The sequence below is a fragment of the Chamaea fasciata genome, unplaced genomic scaffold (genome assembly GCF_029207755.1).
Source record: "Chamaea fasciata isolate MVZ Bird 193981 ecotype frontalis unplaced genomic scaffold, bChaFas1.0.hap1 SCAF_10, whole genome shotgun sequence".
NCBI classification, from domain to species: Eukaryota; Metazoa; Chordata; class Aves; order Passeriformes; family Sylviidae; genus Chamaea; species Chamaea fasciata.
The window spans coordinates 25,241,665-25,267,929 of NW_027094095.1; the positions used below are offsets into that span (position 1 = coordinate 25,241,665).

A 26,265-nucleotide genomic window follows, 5' to 3' on the forward strand; every position below is an offset into this window, starting at 1 on the left:
ACCCTTAGAAAGCTGTCCTGGTGTCCAGGACGGCCTCTCTGAGCCTCTCTCAAGCACAGCTAAGTGGCAGTGCTCTCTTCTCCAGGCAGCACAGAGCTGCCTGATAGAAATTCATGGGCCTGCTGGCTTGTCACTCCAAAGGGCATTCAGCATTTTCAGCAAGGCTTTTAATTCATGAGCTCACAGAGGAAAATATTCTCACCTTCTGGCCCTCCTCAGCTGAGTCACTGACGCTTTCCTACCTTGCTGCAGACACATCACTTTCAGGAAAGTAATTACTTAGCAAGTTGGTCATGGTAGACATTATCTTTGTGAACTGGGTGTTTGTTTGGAATCACAGGGTCTCCCTGCCATGAGGACTGCAGGAAACACTGGGGTTACTGCTTGAAACCTGACCTTCCTTTACAGGCTGTGGGAAACTCTGTGGTCACTGGGGTCACTCCAAGGGGAACTGGGGGGATGCTGGAGGAATCTCAGTCAGAGGGAAGGGGCTGAGGGGTTCTGGGAGGAGTTGGATGAGCTGTGCTGGGCTCCATCACTGGCACAGGTTGCCCAGAAAAGCTGTGGATTTCCCATCCCTGGAAGTGTTCATGGCCGAGTTGGATGGGGCTTGGAGCAATCTGGTCGTCTAGTGGAAGGTCCACCATCTAGGGGATAGACCTGGATGATTTTTAAAGTCCCTTCCAACCCAGACCAATCTGTGATTGTGTAATTTGTTGATCTACAGGTGGCATTTGGGTTCCCATAGGCAAGGACAAGTGGAATTTTACCACAGGTCCAGTCAACCAGCTGGATTCACTTACAGGCACATAATCACATTCTACACAGAATACAGATACAGTTATTTCTCTTGACCCTTGAAATAAGCTGCATTTTTGGTAGCAGAGGGTTCCCCATCTCCAGCCTCAATCTTGTTCTGTAACCAGAACTGTTGCATCAGTTGTTGCCTCTCACTCCAGATGATCCTGATTCCATTCCCACTGAACTGCCTGCATTGACTGTGCTGTAGGATGGCTGTTCTCTGACAGCCTGACTGCACGGACAAAACTCTTGTAAAAGTGCCTGAATTTGGGTACCAGCCCTATTTCTCACCCTCAGGTCCACCTCTCCCTTTTTGTGTTTCAATTTCCTTCTCCAAAACATGGTGGTTTCAACCTAAATATTTCCTTCTTTACGGTCAGACATGCTCTGGAAGTGTTGCAGGTTGTTGCTATTTCCAGACCTGTCATTCTAACACATTTTGGCTGCACTAATTCCCTCAAACAGAAATTGTTCTGCCTGTCCTAGTCTGGGACAAAGCAGGCAATTAGTTGTCCCTTACACGTTTATTAACTCTGCGGCTTTCTTTCAATGACTATGTGAAATCCAGTAATGTTTTAATATATTTTCATAAACTGTGGGCACAACATGTCCTGTTTCCACTAATAACCGTGCCATATAATTAGTCCTGATTACACAGATATTTAGTATCATTTTACATATTCCAGTCCTTTCCTGGTGCCACTGCCTAGCCAAGGCATATTTAAAGCCACAGCCATCTCCCTTCTGTTTCCCAGCAGTTTGCAAGAATTCCTTTTGGGGAGGATTGCAGTTAACACAGCAGCTTCAAAGAACAATTTTGTTTCAGTGGTGTACATTTTAGGTGTATATATAGATACAAAAGCTCTGATCAAATGTCAGGTGACAAAGCCCAGGATACAAATAGAAGGCATTTATCTACTTCCAAGGAAAAGCCAGTATTTGAAATCCATCAGAAAATTAACAACATGAATCTTTAAAAATCCATTCCTTAAACATCTGTGGGCTTAGGGCTGAACATTGACTGTATTTAGGATTTTACTGTGAGGTAGCACCCCCAAACAAAAGATCCCTCACCACATTAGGCTCTGGTGGGGGAACAAGAAAAATTGGCTCTGTGCTACCCGATTAGAGATGTGTATCTTTCCTGCTGGCGTGGCTGTCTCTATAGAGATGGACATGGATATTTGATGAGATTAAAATGCTTCAGTTACCACTGTCAGTGGTTCTTTGATTTAAAATGAAGAAAGAAAACAAACATTCCTTTTGATGAGGTAACTGAATGATGCTGTGGAAAAGCACTTTGCTGTCAGGTGGTAATTAGGTTCAGTAATAGTTGTGGGTTTTTAGCCTTGGAGGCTGTGGCCCCTGGGAGTTTGAGAGAAATGATACATTCAATTTCTGGAGGAGAGGAAGATGCTGGATGCTTTTCTCTGCTAACCCTGCAGGTCTCTGCAGATAAGAGCATTCGGAACTGCAGTGCTGACAATCCTCCTTGAGCCAGCCTAAACTGTGGTGTCAAGATCACAAACAGAGAAGGGAGATGGGCTCAAAGGAGGCCTAACACAGGCAGCCTGGCTCTGACCACATATATAAGGAACTGCCAGAATGACTGCAATGAGAGGATTTTTAAAGGCTGCAGAAGGAACTCCAGCAATTGCTCTCTGGTCTGGGCTGATATTTGTAACATCCATCTTACACATCACTAGAAAATCTTCAGTAGGAAAGTGTTCCTTTGCAAAGAAGGAACATTCCCACAGCTACTTTTTTAAGGGAGGAAAAAAGTGGCCAGAAGGAATGGGTGAATCTCAAGGCTTAGCTGCCTCCCTTGCCAATTTGGAATTGCCTTTTCCATTGCAAAATATAAACTGTATTTGGTTGTGCTATTAAAAGTTGAAACCTAAATGAAACATTCCAATTGGTTCAAATGCATTTAACTGAAAAATTTCTGTTTGGAGGCATTATTGCTGTTTTCTCAGAACAGAGGCAAATACTGAATATGATGTTTCCCATGAAACAGGTGCTCTGGTTCCTGCTCTGCTCCCCTCTTCATGTTGTTACACATCTTTTCCAGCTCAAGGAATGCTGGTCCTCCATAAACAGTTCAGTGGTATCTCCCCTGCTCCTCACACAAGCTAAGGGACACTGAAAGGACACAGTTGGCCAAAACCAGAAAAGGGCCAGCAGTGCTGCAGGGAGCCAAGCTCGGGCATTTCACGCCGTTGTGCCTTGCTCACCAGTGCCTGACTTCACATCCCACTTCCTTTTGGCCTAACACCCACTGAGCTGGTTGTGAAACTGGAATAAGGGCTCGGGGCGAGGGGGGATCCCCTGGGAAAGTGTCCAGCTGGGCTGGCAGAAGGAAACTGCCATTGCTGCCAGCAGTGCAGCAGCTCCAGGGGGCGGTGGGGTGGGGAACTCTGCCTCAACACAGGCTTGCCAGCAACTCCCTGAAGCGCTGAAGTTGTTTTCGCTTCCAGAATTAAAACTTTGCGAAATAAAAGTGGGTCTGATTCGCTCTCAGGAGATAAATGAAGGGTAAGTCCATTAAAGATACTGGTGTGAGATTGGTGTACAGCCGACAGAATTCAGGAAAGATTTCGATATCTCCAAAATCCTCTGAATATTTTTTCAGACATAAACCAGGTATCTTTCCTGATCATAAATGCTTTATTTCCAAATGGAATTTCAATAAAATAAGCACAGTTGGACTAGCACTTATTATAAAGCCATAATGCAGTAGCACTGAAGTTTAGTCATAAAAGGTATTAAAAAAGCAGCCCAACTAAAGCAAGAGAAATTGCTTTCTGACCTACCGAGTTTTAGGAGTAGGTGCTAGTGGTCCCTCCACCAAGGAGTTCAGCCTGTAGTAATCCAAGAATGTCCTGGCCACATTTCTTCCAAGCTTCATATCTGTGAGTTTTTAATTAAGGAGCATTTTTAAAAATCATTAGAAATAATAACAATAATAATAATAATAATAGAGCAGAGTCTGAAGGTAAGTTATTGCTATTTAATGCAAGAGCAAGTTTTACATCAACCATCCCACAGAGCTCAGGCTTCAGGCAAAAATGACTTACACAGGCAAATAAGGTGAGGGTCATCATGTTTGGTTCTTGCTTTCACAGGCAGATGCTGCATAAAAACACAGACAGGAGGAAACAATCTCCCTTTCCCCCATGCCTGGCTGCAGATCCCTGTGGTTCTCATGAAATAATACACTAGACAAAAGGGGTCCTCCAATTTCCACATTCAGGGAAAATAATTACCTTAAAATGCTTGGATGCAGGCAATATTTCTGTATCCAGGATACAAGGTCGGCTATAGCATGGTGTGAACCTGCCATGGACCAGTGTAGTGAAGGTTGGGATTAATGCTGTAGCCCTCCACACCTTTAGCTCTGACCCCCAGAGTGTCTAGGGAGAATTCACTGTTCTCTCCCTGTGTCGTGTTCAGGACCTGAAGTGGTGATTTTAGCACCGACCTGGAAGGACAAGTTCAGCAGTAACTCTGGTGTGTCTTCTCTCCTCACTAGCCACGATTTCTCCTTCAGCTGACCCCTAACCCCAGCATTAGGCAGGTGCTGCACATCAAAGCTGCCATGGAGACCTCAGGGGCACAGGAACCAGACCTTCCTGAAGACTCAGCTGCTTACAAAGAAGTTGAATGACCTGTGGATTGCATTGAAAAGCTATATCGCAGACAACATGTCCAGGGAGTGAATCTGCTGCTCATGTGAAAAGTCAGCATTAAGTTTGCCTGTTACACAGCAGCATCTCCTTATCATCCACAGGGTGATGCCCAGTGGGGAGATATCCATTATCCACAACTCTGCTGAGGGGGCTGAAGGCTCCTTTATTTGCCTGTTTTGAACTGATGCCTACGCAGGCTGCAATAACCACCTGGTGCTCCAGGACACTGCCCTGGAGGAGCATTTCAGCAGGGCTGCAGCAGCTGAGGTGGGTACAGAACTTGGGGAGTCTGAAGAGACCTTTGCATCCAACACCCAGCAGTGCAGGAAGATAAACCATTGCTGGGTTGTTCTGTGTGCATGTATGCATGTTCTGCTTTATCAATAGTTATCTGCTGATATTTCCATTAGAGGAAAATTCCAGAAGTGCAGCATCCCAGGGGCTTCCAGCAGTGCTGTTGAAAACACTGGCTTCTAAATGAAGCTTTTATTACCCGCCCACTTACATTAGACACATCAAAACAAGTGAGCATGAGACATCAGGTTCACGCATCACTGTGAGATCTCTTCATTGCTTATTTATTTGTAAGGAAGGTCAAACAGACGTGACAGTTTTTACTTCTACAAAAATCCAGCCACCAGCTCTGCTAGTGCTGCAGTCAGGTCTAGTGGCTGAGGATGACTCCAGACCCTGCTTTTCCCTCCAACGATCTTGTCCTGCTTCTCCAGCTCCCACTGCTGTGCCTGGGGATGATTCCATGGGTCTGTGCCTCCTGGGGATCTATCCTGACACGCTCACTATGATCCTAATTCCATATGTGCTGTGGGCACCTTTGTTCTCCTGGCGAGCAGCAGGGCAGAGCCAGAGCAGCTCGTGTTCCTGGCTGTTGTCTGCATGGACAGGGAGAGGCAGCTGTGTGGATCAGCAGTGGTTGTATGGATCAGCACTGGCTTGTGGATCAGCACTGGCTGTGTGGCTCAGCAGTGGCTGTGTGGATCAGCAGTGGCTGTTTCCCGGCTGTGGCAGTGCCCAGCGATCTCCCCTCTCAGCCTACCAGCACTGCTGGCCAAGACCAGCCCTGCATGCGGGGAGGCTCAGAAAGTTGGAGACAGCCTAAAGTTTAGCAATTCGAGGGAGGGCAGTGTTGCTCTGAAAGCGTTTTGTGATTGTTTCTGGAATTTAGGGATGGCTGGGGGTAGTTTGGTTGCTGCGGATGTGGACTCAAAGCGGTGGCGAAGGTTAAGAGTTCAGAGTAGTCTGAGGAAGCGAGGAAGAAGGGGAGAGGGCTGTCAGACACTTAAGGGATTGAGGAGACTAACATGGCTTGATCTTGTAGTTTCTTTCATTTACTCGTCACTTTAAAGACATAAAGTGGTAATTGGACTCAGTAAAGTCTCTAGGACATTTTGTCAGTGGCAATCTCAGAAAGCTGCTCTGCCAGAAGTAGCCCTGCTGCCCTTTTCTCTGTCTCTTTTGTTTGCACAGTGGGAAGCACCTGACCTGCTGTCCTGGGGGAGGAAGCCCTTGGATGGCAGTGGGTGCAGCTGAGGAAGTGGTTCCACGAGCTCCTGCCTTACAACTCTGCCTTAACCCCGACCTGCAGGAATCCAGTTCCCCTGCTGAGCTCAGGTCTTAGGAACAGCATTCTGAAGCTTAGGACAGCTAACCACTGGAATAACCTGCCTTAGCACGTTGGGAAATCTCCAGAGCAGAGGTCTTCAAGAATAGGTTAAATGCATAGCAGACATGAATGGTTTAGGTGTAACTGGTGCTGCAGGAAGTTTGGGTAAGGAAACATAAAAGGGCATCTCAGGCTACTTCATCCCATTTTCCCACAGTTCTGAACATATTTTGCAACCCACATAGAGACCTCTTTGCTAAGATTGCCAAGAAAGGTAAGGGCATTTTGCAGAGCATGGATACAGAGGTAGATGGAGAGCGTGAAGAAACTGGAATTGCAGTGCCACATGCATCCACTAAAAAGTCACAAAATGGGAATAACTTGCAGTCAGCAATGATAAAAAGTGACTCAAATCAGCATGGGATAAAAAATGTGCATGTTCTAATACAAGTCTCTCCAGCCATCCTGCCCCCTCTGCTCTGCCTGTCACTTCTGCAAGGGATGAGTGGTTTCTGTCATGAAAATCAGGCACCTGATACATAAAACCAGAAGCAGCAGCACTGGTCTCTCCCTGTGACTGTCCAGCCTGGGCAGGAGCTGGCGTGACTCCCTCAGCAAGCACCAGCAGCACGTGCGTGCAGAACCAGTAGAGGAAAACAAATTAAAGCAATAACATTTGCATTTATCTCTGGTGCACGGTAGGCTCAAACTCCACTTTGGCTTACAGTGTATCCTGAGCATGTAAATAACAGCTACTGCAACCCAAGCCCACTTCTGCTGGGCGGTTTGGTCGGTTGGTTGGTTTTTAACCAGCTTCCTTTCTGCAATCACACGTGCTGTGTGCCCACAGGAGCTCCCTTCCTAGCCTCAACTGCACTTGACAGAAGGCCATTTCCCAGCTATTCCCATCAGGGGAGCTCAGCTCATACAAGACAGTCAAAATGTATTTGGGAGAGTCACGATGGAAACAGCTGGGTGTGTCTTCACCTTCATTACCATCTGTAGCTCCCTCTCATTTCTTTTTCTCCTTCATGCTCCATATTTCTACCTGGAAGTGGAAACCAGTGTCCCTCCTGCAAACGCCCTTCTCACAGCATTCACTCTGTGAGTGGCATCAGCAGATCTGGGGAGATTTCAGGACAGTCTGTTTATGCACAACTCTGCCAAATTTCACAGATGTTAGGAGGTTCAAGAATCGTGCTGGGCTCTCTGCAAAATCCCACACGTTTATGATCCCTACCATGCCCCACAGCCCAAAGCTTCCAGCCCTGGTAAGAAAGGAGGACAGAGGAGTGGGGACTCTCACAAGCCATTACTAGTTTTCAGCTGACACGATTCATTGAGCCTATTGTGAACAGTCTGCTTAAGCTCGAGCCTCTAGAAGCGCAGACAGAGCCTTGTTCTGTCTGTGCATGGAGGCAATAAAAACTCAATTTGGAAACCAGTTAGCAGTACAAGTCATTAGGGGAGGTACTAAATGTTGCTGCTTTAATAGCTCGCTGATCCTTTAATAATGTCACTGCTGCAGAGCATGGTGGCACCATTTGCTCGCTTTTGTTTTGCTTTTTGAAATTCAGGGTCATTCCACTTTCAAGCGAGTGGATTATCTCTCTTTCCTCCTTCTGCCAGACACTGCAAACTGCTTTAAATAATTAGAAAAAAGGATGGCTCCTTCAAATTCACCATCTCATTTTCATAAGGTCCAGTGTCATTGCTTTGGAACAGGAAGAGAAACTGTGATGGTGGTAAGGATTTGACAAGGGCAAAACAGTTAGCAGCCCCCACTCATCTTTGATAAGTCCTGTGGGGTCTCTGCCAAGCAGATTGGATCTCTGGTTTTATGTCTCATCTAGAGGACGGCACCTCCATCAATTTGAAACACTGCACTGGGTTATTAGCTTATGGAATTCATCCAAGTTTAGTCCTAAGTAGGATTTGAAATGTGACCATTCCGTCCAAAGGCACCACTGACCAGACGCACACAAGTCTTTTGTTTCAGACAAACAGCTTTAAGTTGTCCTAAAGACAGACGGAGAGAAAGAAAAAAAAATGGAAAGGGAGAAAGAGGGTAAGGAAAATGAGGACAAAGAGAAATATGAATCTTTTTAATAACTCAGATTAAAAACCAGGAGAAGCTCTTTGTTTGACACAACTGAATTTTACAGCAAATCTCAGTCCACCACAACAGTGATCCTATTATTTATGAAAAGAGGGTTATTTTATTTGGGAGAGTCCCAGATGACTGTGGTCAGCGAGCATACTGTCAGCTTCATACAATCTCAAGAGAAATATGGACGAGGTTTTCTCGTCTGTTTATAACAGCTTCCATCAATGGATCAAACCTCTTCCTGACTCGAACAAGAGCTCTAATGGAAAATGGCATTACAGGGCTTTAAACCACCATGTTATATCATGCCAAGCCTGATCAGAGCTAGTCCTCTATTTTAGCAGAGCTGTTTTCACCAGTTACTTACTTCTTTTGTTTCACAGCACTGACACTGCTCTCTAATAAACAGATGCTGCCCCAATCTCAACTCATGGGGGGCCCACTCCAAGCAAAGTGTGACTGAGGCAAAACAGAGACATGGTGGTGAAGGAGGGGTAGGAGAGGGGCTATTCCAAGGCTTTCCACCAGCATTTAACAAGATGCAGTTCTGGGTGCTGATGGATGCATCCTTCCCTGGGACTCACTCCAGGGAAAGAATGTTCCCAATGTCTAGCACATCTGGCTACATATTTAAAAATCTTTATCAAAGGAGGGAGCTTCTAAAATGGGAATGTGGGGAGGAGATTGGGCTTTCCATAGCTCCAGTGTAAGAACCAGGCTCAATGTGGGAATTACTGGGGACATCCTCTCATGGTACTCAGCAGGTCAAACTCAAGAAACGCAGCTGGGCCATCCAGCCTTCAAATCTATAAATGCCCTGAACTTCCAACCTGGAAATAGCGAAGGGACTTTCCCCAAGGAGAGCATTTTCACTACCAACAGCCCCAGCTCCTGATCCCAGATGGGACAGATGCTTTTGGCACCAAAAGGTAACAGCAATGACGAGCCTTCATTTTTATTCCTCCTGTGTGCTATCAGGGAAGGAACCAGGCGGAAAGATCCCTGACCGACTATTTCAGGCTTTCAGGCCCTTTTCCTGAAATGCTTGATTGTGGTGGAAGAAATTACGAAGATGGGAGTTGTGCACTCTTCTCCCTGAGTAATCAGAGGCCTGTAATTTTCTCTCCTGCTCTGAAAGAGGAGATTGGAGAACAGGTATCTTGGAGAGCACTGTTTTATCTCTGCCGGAGGGACTGTGCTCAAGGACCATGCTGTGTTTCCCAGGAACTCATTTCAATACCATCCATCGCTTTTGTCCTCACAAGCTGAACTGAAACAGGCAGAGCCCACCCAACACCTGGACATGGGGAACAGACAGGGCAGAGGTGCTGCACAGGAGCCAGTGGCTGGACAGAGCCAAGGGCTCGTGGCCCTGCTGTGGTGCTGCATCGAGGGGCAGCAGAGGCTGGAGGGGAGCAGAATGTGGGGGAGCACCAGTGTGCCCCAGCTCTGCAACGTGTGAGGCTGTGCACCTGTGAAGGAGGTGCCCAACTGGACACATTCTGCTGCTGATGGAAACCTGCCTGTGACACTGAGCTGCAGAGTGGCTGCCACACATGTGGCCATGAGAAGGGAGCACCTGACTCAACACAAGATTCGAGACACGCAGGCAGGTACAGGAAATTCAGGGTGCCCTGAGCAAGCACAGAAACAGCGCGGGCTGAGATGTCTCAGACACCACTGAAGTAACTCTGGGAATGCCACGGAGCCACAGCCCATTTTACCTCTGAATCCACGTGCCTTTCCCAGAGCTATGAGCATGGTTTTACAGGGACACCTCTGACTGCTGCTCCTTTATCTTCAGACCATCTTCACATTGCTCCATGCAAGTGACATTTTGTTCTTCTCACACCAGTGGGAGATGGAAATGGGCCCTTCTGTAAATGGTAATCTGGCCTAAGCTATAAAATGACCAAAGAAAATGGTTTATTAAATATCATGGCATTGCTGACTCCTGATGAGGTTTTCTGAGGGACGGAGGTCAGAGACAAGCTCACAGCTGAGAAAGAAAAAAGCCCTGAAAGAATGAATTTTGGCATCAGTACATTCTAATTCATTAAAATATTGCATCAGCATTGCTTCATAAATTGGTATATTGTTAAAATTAGGCATCTAAAACCTCATTGTAACTGCTTCTATCAAACTGTCCCGAAATTAATTTGGGCCTGAATTTACTGGTCTCACATTAACGTCTGATGCATCTTTAATAAGAGTAGCAGGAAAACATAGGGTGAGTATCTTTTGTGATTTTAAAGTTTCTGATCTTTGCTATTGTTTAATTCTGGTTACTTGCCAGCTCTGGGAAGGAGCCCTTGTGGATTAGCTGACCTCAGCTCTTTACAGAGTCAATGAAAATTACAGAGCTGATTCTTTCTGATGTACTCAGAAGGGATGAGGGCAGGGGAAGAAATTTCCAAGTGAAAATCTAGCATTCACAACCTTCTTCTATCACTGATGAATGTTCTCAAATGCACGGGGGAAAAACAGCATGAAAAACAAAGCCTTAACAGTTGTTTTCAGCTTGGCTGGAAGTGCAAGAACAGAACAGTACTTTCCAATTGTAATTAAACCCCCCAAAATACACTGGAAAATCATAAGATGAACTCTTTGGGGATCCTCTTAGTCCCTCATGTCTCAGCTCAGAAACATGATGATCCCTGTTCTTCCAGGTTTGGAAGTTCCGATTAGACATTCCACCCACGGCTTTGGGCATAACATTTACTACCACCCAAACAAAATCAGTTTCAAGATAAATGGTAGAAAGACTGTTTCGACACACCAAAGTGTGGATAAACCATTTTTCATCTCTAAATTGCTGGAAGCTCATGAGTTGTATAAATCACAACCAGGCATCAGTAATCTGCTGTGTGCTGCATTTTCCTCCTTCAGATGCAGCTTCCATTGTCAGACAGGGCATAGTCAATAGCTTTGACAAGAGCAATCCTAAAAAGAAGAAATTAAGAAATGAGATTGACTAAGAAACACAAGGGACTAAGAAACATGAGTGGTCCCTAGTGACAGAAGCCTGGGTATGGCTGGGTTTAAAACTTTTGAGTAAAGATAAAGAGAATTGAAGAAGGCTGGCAATGATTGCAGGATTCACTGGGATTCTAGGGGACCTTCCTTCCCTGGCTGGGATACCACAGGCTCTGCTGTGTCCAAGTGGAATTATTTGCACTTGGGAGCATGGGCGTCTGTTCTCCAGTGTCTGAGCAGATGTAGATGACCTCCTGAAACCTATCTGAGGTCACCCAGCTGAAAAAGGACTCAGTCCAGTGGCTGTTAGATGGTCTAAGTCAAGATGTCTCTTAAGAACTTGCTCAGGAACACATTGGATTTATCCTGCTTTCAGTCAGTCTTTGTTAAGTCAAGTCCATCTGCATTTGTAGTGGGCCAAATGCAGGGAAGGGACCACTTATCCTCAGGAATTGGATTAGCTCCTCTCTCAATCTGTCCTGTGGGGTAAAAGGACCACAGCCTCTGAAGCTGTGCCTTTAAAAACACTTGCAGTCTCCAAGTAATAGTCATGCTTCAGTGTGTTCAGCATTTCAGCTGAGCTCAGTACAAAGTGCAGTGATTTAAAGCTGGGAGATCAGGCGGGATTCAGCAAATTCAGAATTATTTATTTCTTTAGACCAGAAAGTCTGGCTGCAGATTATTTACTGCAAATGGGTCTGTTTGGGGGAGGGGAGGAAGGCAAGGGGATAGAGAAGGGGTGAATTGATTGATTGAAATTTTTTCAATTAAAAAAGCAGTTTTTAAAAAAGATTTAATGCTTTATTGAAAACCATGAAGTAATTCAAGAGTCTGGAGTTCTGCTAAGTGCAGATCGTAGAGATGAGGATGGGGCGAGTAGAAACAAAAATTTTATTCTGTGGGGGAAGGGAAGGAAGAAGAAAAAAAAAAGGGGGGAGGGAAAGAAAAAAATATAATTATCTTTGTTTCCTTGTCTACATTAATGTAGTTCCCTCCCTGAGTTATCTCCAGTATCTGCAAGCATTGATTCAGAATAAGGCACTGTTGGGCAGGCTGCAGGCAGCCCAGAGCCCTGCTGGGAGTGGAGGGTTTCCAGGGCTGCCAGAGCACAGAGAAGATCCAGGAGTTGGCTTTGCAATGGGAACTGTGCCTGACCAAAGCAGAGCCAGGACTCCTGCCCCCTCTGCAAGGACCAGGCTGGGCTGGGCTGTCAGAGAGGCTCCAGAGCAAGGGATGGGTCAGTGCTGAAGGCTCGTTGGGTGTTTTGCTTTGGAATGAGCGGCGCTGAAGAGTGAGAGGACAACCAGAGCTAAATGAAGCAATGCTGTAAGGAAGGGCCATCAGGCCACGAATGCCAAGGCCTCATTTCTGCCTTCACTGCTCTCTCAGACTGAAGGGCTCATCCCACACTTAGGTTATATGCACTAGGGGGGCTTCCTCCCCAAAGCAGGGACACACATGAGCTGGGCCAGAGCTCTCCCACATCAGCTGGACACACCTCACCACAGGTGGTCACTCCAGAGAGGTGGTGCTGGAAGGTAAGAAGAGGATTAGAGCTGTTACTAGTAGGCAGAGAAACTATGATATTTTTGTCTTTGTAGGGAAGAAGTAAAATATTACTATGATCTCACCAACTCCTAAATTAATTGCCTCTTTGCTAATGTAATTCCCATTCCCAGATAAATTTAGCTTTTTCTAAACCCTTTGATTTTTCCTTTGTGTCTTACATTCAAGCTGGAATGCAGTGATAAGGCACTATGCATACATACATACATATATGTGTATATATATATATATATATATATATATAATCTAAACACACACACAAATATAATTATATATAGTCCCTGCCACAAATAACACTCCTCTGACTGCTGTCACAAAGCCCCTTCTAAAACAGTTTCTCACTCAAGCTGGGTTGTTTTCCTACATCATGTCCCCTGGGGAAGGGCTGTGGGCAGCAGCAGGGCTGTGTCCACAGAAAGATGCTGCAAAGGTCTGCAGCTCTCTCCTTCTCCACTGCCTGTCTCTTCCCCATGTTTCTTTGATGCGAATAAGCCATTGCCAAACTTCAGATCCTCCATCTCCAGTCATTGTCACAACAACCAGCTTTCCTGGAACAGCTGGCAGTGTCTTACTGTACAGTCAGCGTAGGAGTGGCCCTTGAATTTTAAAAGGGGCATCTCAGAGGAAGTTCTTGTGAGGAAATTGAGCATTGACTGGTGGGCCAGCCTTACAGCCACTGCCATCCTTGGTGAAAAGGGGCTTCATAGCAACATGCTTGTGACTGTAATTTGATCAGCAGCCTCTGGTTAAATTATTTTATGTGACTCTTCTCCTATTAAACCTATACTATTTTGCTATTGGCATAGTCTCACTCTCTGCTTGTGTTGCCTATCTGTATTTCCATATTACTAACAAGAAATCATTCCAGGAGCACTGTCTGCCTCTGTTCACAAGTTCCAATATCATCCTGGAGGAGTCTCGCTGATCCCCAGCTCAGGTGACACAGCAGCACCAACCTCTGTGAGACCTGGAGAGAGCTCCTCCCTCTTAGAGCCGCTCCTGGCTCTGATGTTCATGTGGAATCACTGGGGAATATTCACCCACGGATGCCAAAGGATGTTTTCTGCAGCTGTGGCCCTGATGCAGAGGGCTGGGGCTGTCTCTTCAGTGAGCAGCACCTCTGGTCATCTGGCCACTGCAAAGCTGCTTGGATGAGCTCCCAGCTGCATCCCAGGCTCTTGTGGGAAGCAGTGTTTACCTGCTGTAGGGCCACAAAGCTCCTGAAGTTGGTTTAATTTCAGCTTTATTGTCTGGATACTTCAAGGGTTAAAAAAAGGCTGATCAGTACAGAAAGTCCAAGGAAGAAAAGCTGAAAAGATTTCTGGACTTTGGGCCATGGAATAATGATAAAAAACGTGCAAATAAGTAAAGGCTGCTGTGGAACAGGATAAACTTTTCAGCATCTGCTGGTGATGGGACTAGAAGCAATGGCCTTAATTTACAATAAAACAGATTAAGATTAGACTTAGGGGGAAGCTTTCCAGTGACAAGCTTGGTGAAGCACTAGAAAGATATCTCCTGGAGAGGCAGTGGCATCTCCATCTCAAGACAGAATTAGGGAAAACAGCTATGAAGCCAGGAGAAAGGGGAGTTGAATCTTTTTCAGGATGGAGGGGTCAGCAAAGGGTTGCCCTATATCTCAGTTCCATAGGCTCAGATCTTGCTGTATAAGAGCATTCTTCACCAGGTTTTTTCTCAGTCCTTAGTAAGGCAATCACGACAAGCCTCTGCTTCTTTTGCATTTTCAGGAAGAAGAGTCAGGGGCACAAAATCACCTCTCTGTAGCCCACAAGCCCCAAAAGACCACTCAAACCAGCTCACCATTCACCACTCTGCCCTGAGATTGAAAATTCAGCTCCTCTTTAAGGCACCACTGTCTTCAGCTGGACAGAATCCCAAGTCCCCTGTCCTACATTCATGTGCTCTTAACTTCTTGAATTCAAACACTGTTCTTCTTTAAAAGCCTCTCCGCCTTTTGCTGCTAATTAAAACATTGGTTGCACTCTGGGCTTGCTTTTCCAAGAGGTCTGGACAGCATTGCAGGCAGTTCAGACAAACAAACAACCAGACAAACAGAATCCATTAGGAGCTGCCACTGCTGACTGTCGCCCTTTCGCATACATCACAGTGAAAAGGTTAATGCTTCCCAAAAGGGGTGGAAGAGACGGGCGGAGGGGAAGGGCAGGAGGGATCCAATCCTGCCATGACCAGATGTCAGAGATGCTCAATACCTCACAGAACGGGCTCCCCCGCGAGCGAGGCAATTGCCCATCTCGTGGCAAAGCTCCCCTTTGAGGGATCTATAATTTATTAGGGAAGGTGGAGTGCTGAATAAATCGTGCATGGAGATGAAGCGGCGATGATCGCTAACTCAAATCCCCGGGAGCCTGGCATTTCCAATCTTTAGCTCCCATGTGCGTCCCCCCGGCCCCTCCAAAGTGAGCCAGCCAAAGAGTGGAATATCGACAAAACATAATGAGCTCATTGAGATCTAAGCGCTGCAATTAGCAGGGTGGAATGGAGCAGAGGGGCTGGGAGGCAGACTGTAATTATTTATAATGTTGATAATCACTTACATGTAGTTAAAAATATAAATACGTCCCAATGCTTGATGGCATTAACCACCCTTCAATTAGCTCCGTGCCCATTAAGTAAGCGATACCCAGGTACTCACAGGAGGAAGGCTAAAGGTCTCTGTCTTGTGGCTCTGTTGGTGGGTGGGTGGAAGAAAAGCATTTAAAGAGGGTGCCTTTGTGATAGCTCACACCGCTACCTATTGCTGATGGAGTTGTGAAGGAGACAGCTCAGACAATTGGCTCCTGTTCTCATGGCAGTAGATCACCCTCTGCCATCTTCTTTCCTAAATTTCATGGTATTTCCTCAGGTTCTCATCCAGATGACCAGAATTTGATTAAATCAAGGGATGCCAGTGCAGAGAGACCCACCACTGGAGGCGAGGAGCCCTTTGCTGTGTGACAGGCTGGTATCTGCTGCAGTCACAGAAATACCTGTGGTGTGTTACAGGGCCACTTGAACTATCATGAGAAGCACTCAAACTCTGGCCTCACCTGTCCCTGCACAGCTCACTTCATGCTGTTTCTCCTGTGCCTAAACCAGCTTCTTTGAAAATAGCTTGAGTCCCTCTGTGCTGCAGATACTTCCCTGCTCCTGAAAACTTTGACTAAGAGTCATTTTTTTAACAGAGTCATCCAGTCTGGATGATTCCAGAGATGGACAATCAATGCTTTCCTTTCTAGCATTATTCCATCTCTTTGTGGATAGCAAATCCAAATGTCTCTGTTACAAAAACATAAGGGATTTTATGAAAGAGTTGGTCCAAATACAGTCACATTTTACCAGCAAGAGAGAAGGGAGAACAGCGACTGGAAAGCAGCAAGTCTGACTTGTAGGCATGCTCTCAGGGGAGACTCCATACCTGAGAACACCCTCACCCAACAGTCAGCAGAAATGACCCTTATCATCCCCATAGTGCACTCCATTGGCATAAAAGTTTTAATGGAAAACCAGGTGAGAGTAAAACCACAAGAAATGGGGAGATTGCTGTACAACAAAAAGAAATACATTTTGGTGTGGGAGAGTAGGTAAAACCCCAATCTGCCTTACCACTGATTTCCTTCCAGTTGAAGGGAGCATTTAACACACTGAGGTTAAATTTGGACCCCTTTCAGTGCAAGTGTACAGGAAGGACAGGAATGGAGGAATGGTCACCAGAGTTTTAATGAAAACATGGAAAATGTGGAAAGAAAAAAAGAAAGAAAGAAAGGAAAAAAGCAGAGAGAACACAAACAGGCTGTGTTGCAGTTGAAAAAGCTCTGAGAAAATACAGGCAGTGTTCAGTGAAACTGAAAGGGAAAAGAGCAAAACCAGAGTAAATGGAAATTGTTCAAAGATAATTGAATGTATGTCCAAGCGCTGGCGTGTGCCAGCCAGCAATAAATACACTGCCTGTGAAAACAAGCTGGTAGGGCACAGGGAGGAACTTAAAGCAAACAAGGAGCATCTGCAAGTGGGGTGCAGGGCTGGAGGGACCAGGAATTGGAGAGAAGGGATGACAGGCTGGGAAGGAACTGGTGAGGCTGGAAATGAGGCAGAACTGCATGTCTCAAACTGCATTCAATTAGGAGCCCCAGGTCTACCTTGAACATTCTGGAAACCTGAAGGAAAAGCAGCTGGATCACATTGCAAGGGCCTGGCAGTGGCTGGGGGAGTTGGTATTTTTGGGACTATGTTCTGGTTGAATAACCAACCATTCATTTAGTAAGATGGTGCAGGAAAACAGTCCTTGCTCTGTACATGGCTTTGCAGGGACTGAAGTAGCTAAAAAAGAAATATACCTCAGCTATTCTAGCAGACAAAGAACAGAGAAAGCACAAAAAGGACAGGGAGTTTCTGGGCTGTCTAGAAAAAAATCCACATAGAACAGGAATAAAAGATTCTTTCACAAGAAACAGCAAGCCAGTTCAGACCAAGCCTGACCTACTCCAACAGCCTGTCTTTGTCACCAGCCAGTGTCCAGAGGAAGAATTAAAAGATTTACACCAAGGGATGAACCCCTTCTCCCTGTATGAGGAGCAGTGTTTCTCCTGCAGCAAGGAGCTGCCCCTGAGCTGAATAGAAAAGTTAAACTGCCCCAAATTCCTTGGGCGCAGAACAGGACAAACATGGCTAAGCCCTTTTTAGAACCGATTTCCCTTCCCTGTTGCCTGAAAAGCCTACCACGACCCTGGGGAACACCACATAGGCACAACTTCAAGTCCTGAGCCAGGAATCAACATTTGCTGCAGCAGCACATCCTTTAAAGTGGTGATCCCAAAGCAAAAATTAATCTAGAACTTTCGAGGTGTAAAAAGCTGCTCACCACAACAAATTAAACAATATCCACCAATAGCAGAAACCTTTCAAAGGCTGCTGGGCTCCTCCTAAAATAGATTAAAGCCAAAGTGCAAAAGGGGATGTGATGTTTGCAACCCCATTGAGGAAATGCAGCAGCACAAGCAGGAAAAGGAGCCATGTCCTCACTTGGTCCATAAGAACATGTCTGTCCCTCATCAAGCTGATGCTTGCACAAGACGAAACAGTGTAGACACATTGTCTGGTGAGAAGACCAGAGACTAGCATCAAAAATATTTCCACAAAGATTTTCTAAGAGAAAATCCCTTTGCTCCAGCTACATTTGTACTTGCTGTACCCTGCCTTCCTCACAGTTCTCAGGAAATAAGTGCAGAGCTGGCACAGATCTCACAACCATGGAGGTGACTCAGGTTCAGCATTTGCAGGCACAAGGACACAGACCAAGGAAGAGGAGAGCGCACTGGAAGTAGATCCCCTGTCAAAGCATGGCTCCCATGAAGAACAGCCAGCAGCTGAGCAGCCACCCAAGAACTGCCTGGCAAAGTAATTTTGAGCTGATGTAGCTGAGAAAATGTGGGTCTGTTTGCAGATCATTTGTCAGAGTATGCCAGACTCCTCAGAAGAAACACTTGAGCTGACTGCAATTCTGTTTTTTTTTAAATTTATTTTTAATATCAAAATTACTATAAGTATTTTTTGTTTTCCAAACCATGTGTTTCCAAAAAAGAGCATATGTTAGTATCAACTACTATTTAAAATATGAAGAGAAAATAAAAAGTAGGACCTTTCCAGTGGAAACAACCTCACCCTTTCAATTGTTTCAATGCTACAATATTGTCTCTTTTATGCAACCAGATAAACTCTAATTAGTTCTGACTAAAGTATCTGCTTTAGCAACACCTGATCTAAAAGCCAGGGAATCCAACAGAGAGACTACTACTTATTTCAGTGTGCTTTGTAGAAGTTTCATGTTGGATTAACTGGTAAATTCAGTCAAAAACCCGGAGAACAAGGGTGAAATTAATTCAGGCTCCCCAAATAGGAGTGAAGAGATTCTGACAAGCAAATTCTGAAAGTGCAAAGGTGTCTAGATCCACCATCCTTTCATTTCCCTGTGTCTCTTGCAGTAACCTGATGAACATTAGAAGAATTTATGATGGAAGAAGCCAACTCAGCCAAGCCTACAGTGGCTCCAAAGCCCTGCTATTCCTGTCCCAAGAGCCCGATTTCTTTATTGCAGTGTTTTTCATGGATGCTGAAATCCCCTTTATTCTCCTCTGAGCTGCTGTTGCCTTTGATTGTACAGAAGGGATTTCTAAATGCTTATTTACTACCGTCCTCTTATAATTCCTGCATCTTGGAAGAAAGGGAGACCAGTTCATTTTGAAACAAGATGTTCATCTTTTCGACGGCTAGCATAGACTGGGGCATCAATAAATTAAGGGTTCTAGGGATTAATTGATTGGAACAAGGTTGGTTAACTTTATGACTAAATGGGAACTAATCTGCCAGCAGGCAAACTGGAGCTGGGCTACATTTGTCCTCCGTGAGCTGGGGCTGTGAAAATCAAAATTTGATGATGATAGCAGTAATACAAACAGGGATGCTGAGCGGAAAAGGAAAAAGGAGGTTTTTCTCCCTAAAGGAAATGTACACAGGCTCTGCTAGATCTGAAATGATATCTCGCTCAACCTCTTTTCTTTGTGAAAATCACTACTTCTGAAACAGGAATTCTAGTGAAGGAAAGATCCTATTATCAGCAGCAGTCACATTTCACAGCAATGTGATTAACTGCTGGTCACATGCTCCCCTCGCTCACCACTTGTAGACAGCTCAATAATTTTAACGAGGAAAGAAGACCGTCTTTCCCTTTCTTCCTTCCTTCCTTTCTTCCTTCCTCCCTTTCCCTCCCCCTTCCCTCTTTTCTTTCTTCCTTCCCCTCCCTTCTCCCCCTTTAGACTTCCCTTACAAGGCAGGCAGTTGAAGCTGACCCTTAAGGAGAACCCCACCGGGACCTGGATATCACTTATCAAGTCTAAATATGCTGTCCTGGTCCAGGTTGATGTGAAGTGCGGCAGCCACATCTCAGAAATCTCCCCCTTTCAGAACAAAACCAGTCACCTTGGCTAGGAAATATACTACTTCCATCACAGTCACACTTCAATCACCAGCCTTTCCCTTGTCTCAGCTCCTGTCCTTGGTTCGGAGTATTTACAGCCCATCTGTCTGTCTCAAACACACTTCTCACTCAAGAGGGAAATTAATCTCTCCTTCGCTCCCCTCTCTGCTTTCTCTCTCCTTCTCCCTCCCCCCTTCCCCCAACACTTGCAATTTGCCATGAACAGCTTCCCTTTTCTCATCTAAAATTCTCGATGACTTTGAAAATTGACTGCACCCACACACCTGGGCACAGTGAGAGATAATTGATTGCATTTTTATTTAGTCTCTTCCCTAAACTGTTTTCCTTGCTAATGGCCAGTTCTCTGCAATTTCTTTTTTTTTTTAACTGACACTCAGTGTGAGGGACTGAGGGAAAGGAAGAAATAACCAGCTGCTGAATATTGTCTCTCCTGCCTCTCCAAGGAATTAAAAGCTCGATGAGTGATGAGGATCTTGAGTGGAGACAGATCAGCTCTCACAGGGTCCAGGTGACAGAAAGCTTTGCAGGAGACCCTCTGGGGCTTTGCAAGGGGACTTGTCCTGTAGCACTGCTAAAAGCAAAGGTCACACAGGCTGCCCAACCAGTAACTAGGGGTACCTCAGTGTTCTTCTCTTTCACTTTTAAGGCTTAAGTTACTGCTGCTGCACCTTCTTTCCAAACAGAGCAGGCTCCCTCTTTTACAAACAGGGAGAACGAGGCACAGTGGAGAAGGGTGATTTCCATAAAATCTCATGAGATGGGAGGCATTACAATTGCTAAAGCACAGGACTGGGAGAGAGAACACCCTGCTTTTATACCTAGACTGTCCAGCTCTGTATCAAGTGAGGACAGAGGAACCAAATTACTTAGATATGGGCATTGACCTTGGCCGCTAAAGCCAAAGGAAGGCTCTTAAGAAGTCAGACATGTTTTTCAGGTAGAATATTGGCTGTGATGTCTCTGACTCAGTTTCCCCGTGGTAATGGTGATAGGCCATGCCTCTTATCATCAGGAATTGGTGGCAGCTCTGTTATGTCTCTCAGGCTGGAAGAATATTAAGGGAACATTTGCTCCCAGGAAAAAAAGCTGCTTCTCCTCCCATCCTCTAACTCATCTGGAAATCTTACTCCAGAGGGTGCAGTGGGGATTATGGAGACTGAAATTAGGATGAAGGGATAAAGGATGGATTTCATAGATGGAGTGAAATGGAACTGGTAAAACGAAGTCAATCAGCTGAACCTAGAAGGCTGGTTAGTTGAATTCTTCCTGCTTGAGGCGACCTCCTTAAGGTCTTGTTTCTTGGTAAGTAAAAACTGTTCTTTGTGCTGAGTAGTGGCTCTCACCATAGGAATGTGCTGAGGGAAAAGCACAACTTTTTGAGGTGTGTTGGGTCAATCCATCTGCAGCTGGAGGCCGAGCAAGATCAATCTGGAGACAGATGGCAACTCAGGAGAAGCCACCTCTGAAATGACACACAGCATTTAACCCTCAAATCCTGACAGACAGATTCTGTGTATCCAACCTGCCTGGAGAAACTGAACACATCCCTGGGCAAAATCACGTTTATATCTTACAAAAAAAGTAATAAATGCGAAAAGAAAAGGCCACAGTCCACAGTTTAAGGAAGATTATGAGCATTTCTTTTTGACAGTCCAGTTTAGCTGTGCAAGGAAAAGAGATGGGGCTCCTGGGGAGAAGGAAGGAAAAGGTCTGGATTGAATCTGTGGTAGGCACAACCCTCTGATTTCCATTGTATACATGACCAACAAGATCCTAGCACTAAAATCACCCTTCAGCTTAATTCTATACCGGGGCGCTCAGGATTGAGAATAAAAAAGAGAATTTGCAGTCACACAAGATTTCTGCAGTGCAAGATGAGAGGAATCCTGTAAAGCATCTTGATTTTGCCAGATTACTTACCAAAACCTAAAGATATTTTGGCACTATGCAGTTTAAAATGTACTCTGTGCTTTAGTTCAAGCCTATACAGCAAAACTGGATCCAAAAGAAACTTCTCCATCCACGGCTGTAATGTCTCCAACAAACTGCCAGTTTGCACTTAGCTGGGCTAAGCCAATTTACCTCAAGTCTCATAAAGCCAAAGCTACTCTAACATTTTGCTAATCTGTAAGAGACAGGAACATCCTTCACTTCTAACCTTTCCAGCAAGATCAGCTGATTAGATACATCAAATACTGGTGTCAGAGATGAGCCAGAGCAGCAGCAGTGGGAAATAAGATTTAGCCCCCACTTTCATTTAATTTTTATGATCAAAATGTTTCAAAACCCAGTTATGTCCAAGGGTATCCTCAGGTTGGATGAAGGTGTCAGGCAGATACTGGACCCTTCTTTTCTCTTACTCCATTGCAAAAGACAGAAAGAACAGTCTGGTGCTTTCAGGAATGCAGGGCAGGTTGCCAGGGAGAGATTCCTGGGGGTAAATTTCTGAAGCATTTCAAGGCAAAGCTTATCCAACAATAGCATTTAGAAGAGAGTGGATGATATTATAAGGGAGAATATAGGTTTATTTGAAATATTCAGCCCCTCCACACAAAAATGTTTCCCCTTTTGTCTATTTCAGTGAGCACATAGTTCCTCTCTACTTTTATACTCTGAGATGTTTACATAATCTTCATTCAAAGACCACAGATTTAAGCATAAACATGTTTTATCCTTTCCTTTCACCTCATCCATGGATTTCTGTAAAGGCAAGAATGGAGGACTGCTCCCCAAGGCAGGCCCCCCTCTCATCAGTGTGCACTGACCTCAGGGCTCAAACTTTGGCTTTGCCAAATGTGTGCAAACATAAAATTTGTACAGGACTGCCGTCCAACTCTGTTTTAACATTCCCTTTAGAAGTCAAACTTTCTTGTTATTTATTGTCAGCCTTCAGACCAAAGCAACAATACCCTTTCCTGGTGTGCTGACCTGTCACGACCTTCCCAGCCTTCTTGGCTATGCCCAGCATTACCAAAATCCATATCCAGGGCTGCTGGCTGTCAACAAGAGTTAACTTTTGCTGCCCCTAAACAGCTCTATCTTCACCTGTGCCTGAAGGCCAACAATTGGCAGTTTCTCTATTTGTCAACTGGAAATCAACCTCCTTTATTCCTGAGCACTCCATTAATAGAAACTCACACGCAAAAGGATGAGGGAATCCAAGTCCCAGCCCAGTGGGAAGCTTTCCTCAGTGTCCAGCAGGATCAGGCTTCTACCCAGGCAGTAATTACTTAAAAAGAAAGAGCTGTTTTAATCTCTGGAGCTAGCACAGGGCACAGGATCATCCACAAGTGTCAACCCTGCTCTGGTTTGCCAGCACCTCAGCTCCTTCCTTGCCTTACAGCATTTTTGGGGTCAGCCATCTCTAACTCAAGTACTGGGTATGACTGGGTGTTCATCCTGTGGGAAAGAAAAAATCTTAAGTTTGAAATCCAGAAGATGAAATCTCCAATGGGCCACATGGCCCTGACTCTCTAAGCAAGGGTTTGGGTCTTTGTGGCCAGACTGGGCTTTCTTTTTTTTTTTTTTCCACAAATATATTTCAAATGACAGGGGAAATGCAACAAACCAACCATTTAATTAGCAGGTACTGCAGAAAGCAGGAAAAGAGCAATGCTGTGCAGAGTGACTGTGTTTCCTCTCGATTTATTTCACACAGACGGAAGTGTTAGTGACAGCAAAAGAAGTAATACTAATTCCTGAGAGAATAATTAAAAAACCCCAAAAAACCTCAAAAAACCCCAAAGTCAACAGGAACTTAACAGTGCTGTTTATAGGCAGTCTGTAAAATGAGCAATGAGCTACTCGGTACAGACAGAATTTGATCTGTACTAGAACTGTCCTTTTTGGGATGTCCTATAAATGCAATTGATATTTCACTGAAGCATGGGAAATTCACTGATCCTGCCCAGTCTCATTAATAAATGTACCCATACACCAGCAGGAAAACCAGAATTTTGAAGAATTGGTTTATACGTTATGTACATTGATAATTTTTTATATATATTTCTCTAGCTAGAGTCCAAACGAGCAAATATTTTAATTTCTATGCATAGTCCAAAGCTTCAGTTCCGTCAAGTGATCTGAACTGGCTTAGAGCCATGATGGAATCACTGGCACAACTCCACTGCCACACACCCCTAGCTCAGGTGGTACCTGAGAACCCCCAGACTTTACCCTGCAGCCCACCCTGTGCTGCTGCTGAGCTGACAGAAACCACAGCTTGCCCGAGTTGTGTGTGACCTGACTGTGGTTTGATGCCACGAGACCACTATGGAATCCAGAACAATTTCACTGGGCCTCTGTTCGGAAAGATTTACCACTCTCACAGTAGTCATGGATACTTTTTAGAAAATGTGATTTTTCAACCCAGGAAAGGATGCAAGTAGGTTTTGATGCCTAACAAAGCCATAGAAGACAGAAAGTCAGCATGAACAAGAGGGTGTAACCTGGTGTAGGTTAAATTTTGTGCTGCTTCTGTAGGCTTTGTCTTGTGGAGCAGCTGAGTTAGGAGTGAGCTGCTCTGCATGGAGCACAGTTCCTGTGCCTGTAGTCAGACTCTGAACCTGACAGAGGTAACAGGAAAACAATATGCAATTACTGTGTTTGCAAATGCGGGGATTTGAGGACTCTTGGGTAAATAAGAGGTGCCCTCAGCCACCGAGAAGTGAATTTAATGATATTTAGTAGGAAGAGCTACAAGTACACCGTGACAGAAATGTCAAGTAACCTCTAAATATCAGACCCTAAATTTTCAAGGAGGAGGAGCCCACTGAGAAAGCATGTGAGAGAGAAAAGACAGCAGAATTATTTGAAGTGAAGACGATGCCAGGATCACTCGGGTACAGGTGGCTTTGTATGCAAAGGAACCAGAGAAATGCTAAAGGCCTTCTTACAGAGCTGTACAATATTCCCTGCCAGATGACCAGCACCCAGAAATGGAGAGGAGGTCCTAGAACTGCAGAAGGCTCATCTGCATACAGAGAGACAAACTCAAGCCTTACTTTCTATAAAACACCCAGGGCTGCGGGTGAAGATGGTCTGTCTCCAACTGGAGATGAACAAGAAGCTGATACACGTGTCTGGACTGGGCCTGGGCTTTAGACGGGACAAGAAGGTCAGCTGGGCACTACAAAATGCTGGAGAAGGTCAGCTTGGAGCAGATTTCATTGGAGAAAACAAATCCACCATGTGCAGCATGCAGCTGAAGGGAATGCCGTGGTCTCAGGTCCATTTGCTGGTGGAAATGTGTCCACAAAACAAAACCTGCTGAAGGGGTTGGCAGCCTTGTTGCATATTTTCACACAATAAAAAGGCACTCAGTAGGCTATTGAGAGGTCTTTATTTTTCACCTCTAAATCTGGTTCCACCAGATGAGGGCTGAGGCACAGCAGCATGGGTAAGCTCTCCCGTGGATACAGTTTTTTGGGGCTGTTAATTCAGCACTAAATTCACACACATGGGAAACATTCTCATCAGAAGATATAAAAGCAATTCCTTGTATATGTCACACCATTCACAGTATCTCACAGCCACTCTCTGGAGCTTTCAAATACAGCACAGTCAGACCTGCTGAGACTTAGAGACATTGGGTCACCTCTGAATGCACAGTTAGAGCCTTTTCTTACACCCTGGTGACCTGGCTGGTAATGGATGTTTCAGTGAAGAGCCCAGAAACACAGAAACTGTCTCACACCGACTACATTTGAGAGTATTGTGCTCTCAAAAAAACAGCCTGCACTCAGCAGCTCTCCAGAGCAAAACAAGCTGGAGGCAGCTGAAAGCACCTGCTCCTTCAGGGAAACTTAAACCTGCCTCCTGGCATGCAAGAGGAATCCTCCTGAAGCACCCAGCTGCAGCAGGGTAGATAGCAGTCTCTCCCTCTCTTGCTGTGCTCCATTCTTATTCAGCCTGGGCAAACGTTTCTGCTGTGGCTGAAGGACGCTGCTGATGATGCAAGTTTCCTAAGCTCAGAATTTAGTCACTTGTAGCTGTGTTGATCCACTCTTAAGCTCAGTCAAAATCCACTCATGGACCTCACTGAAAGAAGTTGCTGTTCTTTGTAAAGAATATAAGCACCTCTGAGCGCCAGGAGGGGAATTCTCTCTGTCAGTGTTTGCAACAATTTTGTGACAGTGTTTTGAGGTCTGAACTCAAGACATCAGTGCTGGCATGAACAGCAACAACAGGAGGGAATCTGTGGGGCGCACGTTCACATAAGTGCATTTCAGTGAGCAGCAGGGCTGTTCTGCATCTCCACAAGCCCTTTCATCCATGTGCTCCACTGGCTTGGCTGAGCTGCCCACCAAGGTGACAAAAATGCAATTTGCCCACCTCGGCTTGTGCTTGCTTATCTTGCTTCATGTCCACTTGTAGAACAAAGCACCTGTCAGTTCAAAAACAATCAGTGCTTGACCTTTACAAAGCCCCGAGAGGGATGGGAAAGGTGACAAACAAAAATGAAATTAAAAAGAAATTAATGATACGGTTGTGT

General features: G+C 45.3%; 1 protein-coding gene across 1 annotated transcript in view; it reads right to left on the reverse strand.

Moving 5' to 3' along the window:
• Positions 1-26,265, reverse strand: part of AGBL4 (AGBL carboxypeptidase 4) — an 882,078-nt gene that overhangs the window by 7,949 nt on the left and 847,864 nt on the right. The window contains 1 exon segment of the mRNA XM_066192785.1: positions 3,615-3,711. Coding sequence (XP_066048882.1) covers positions 3,615-3,711 — 97 coding nt within the window.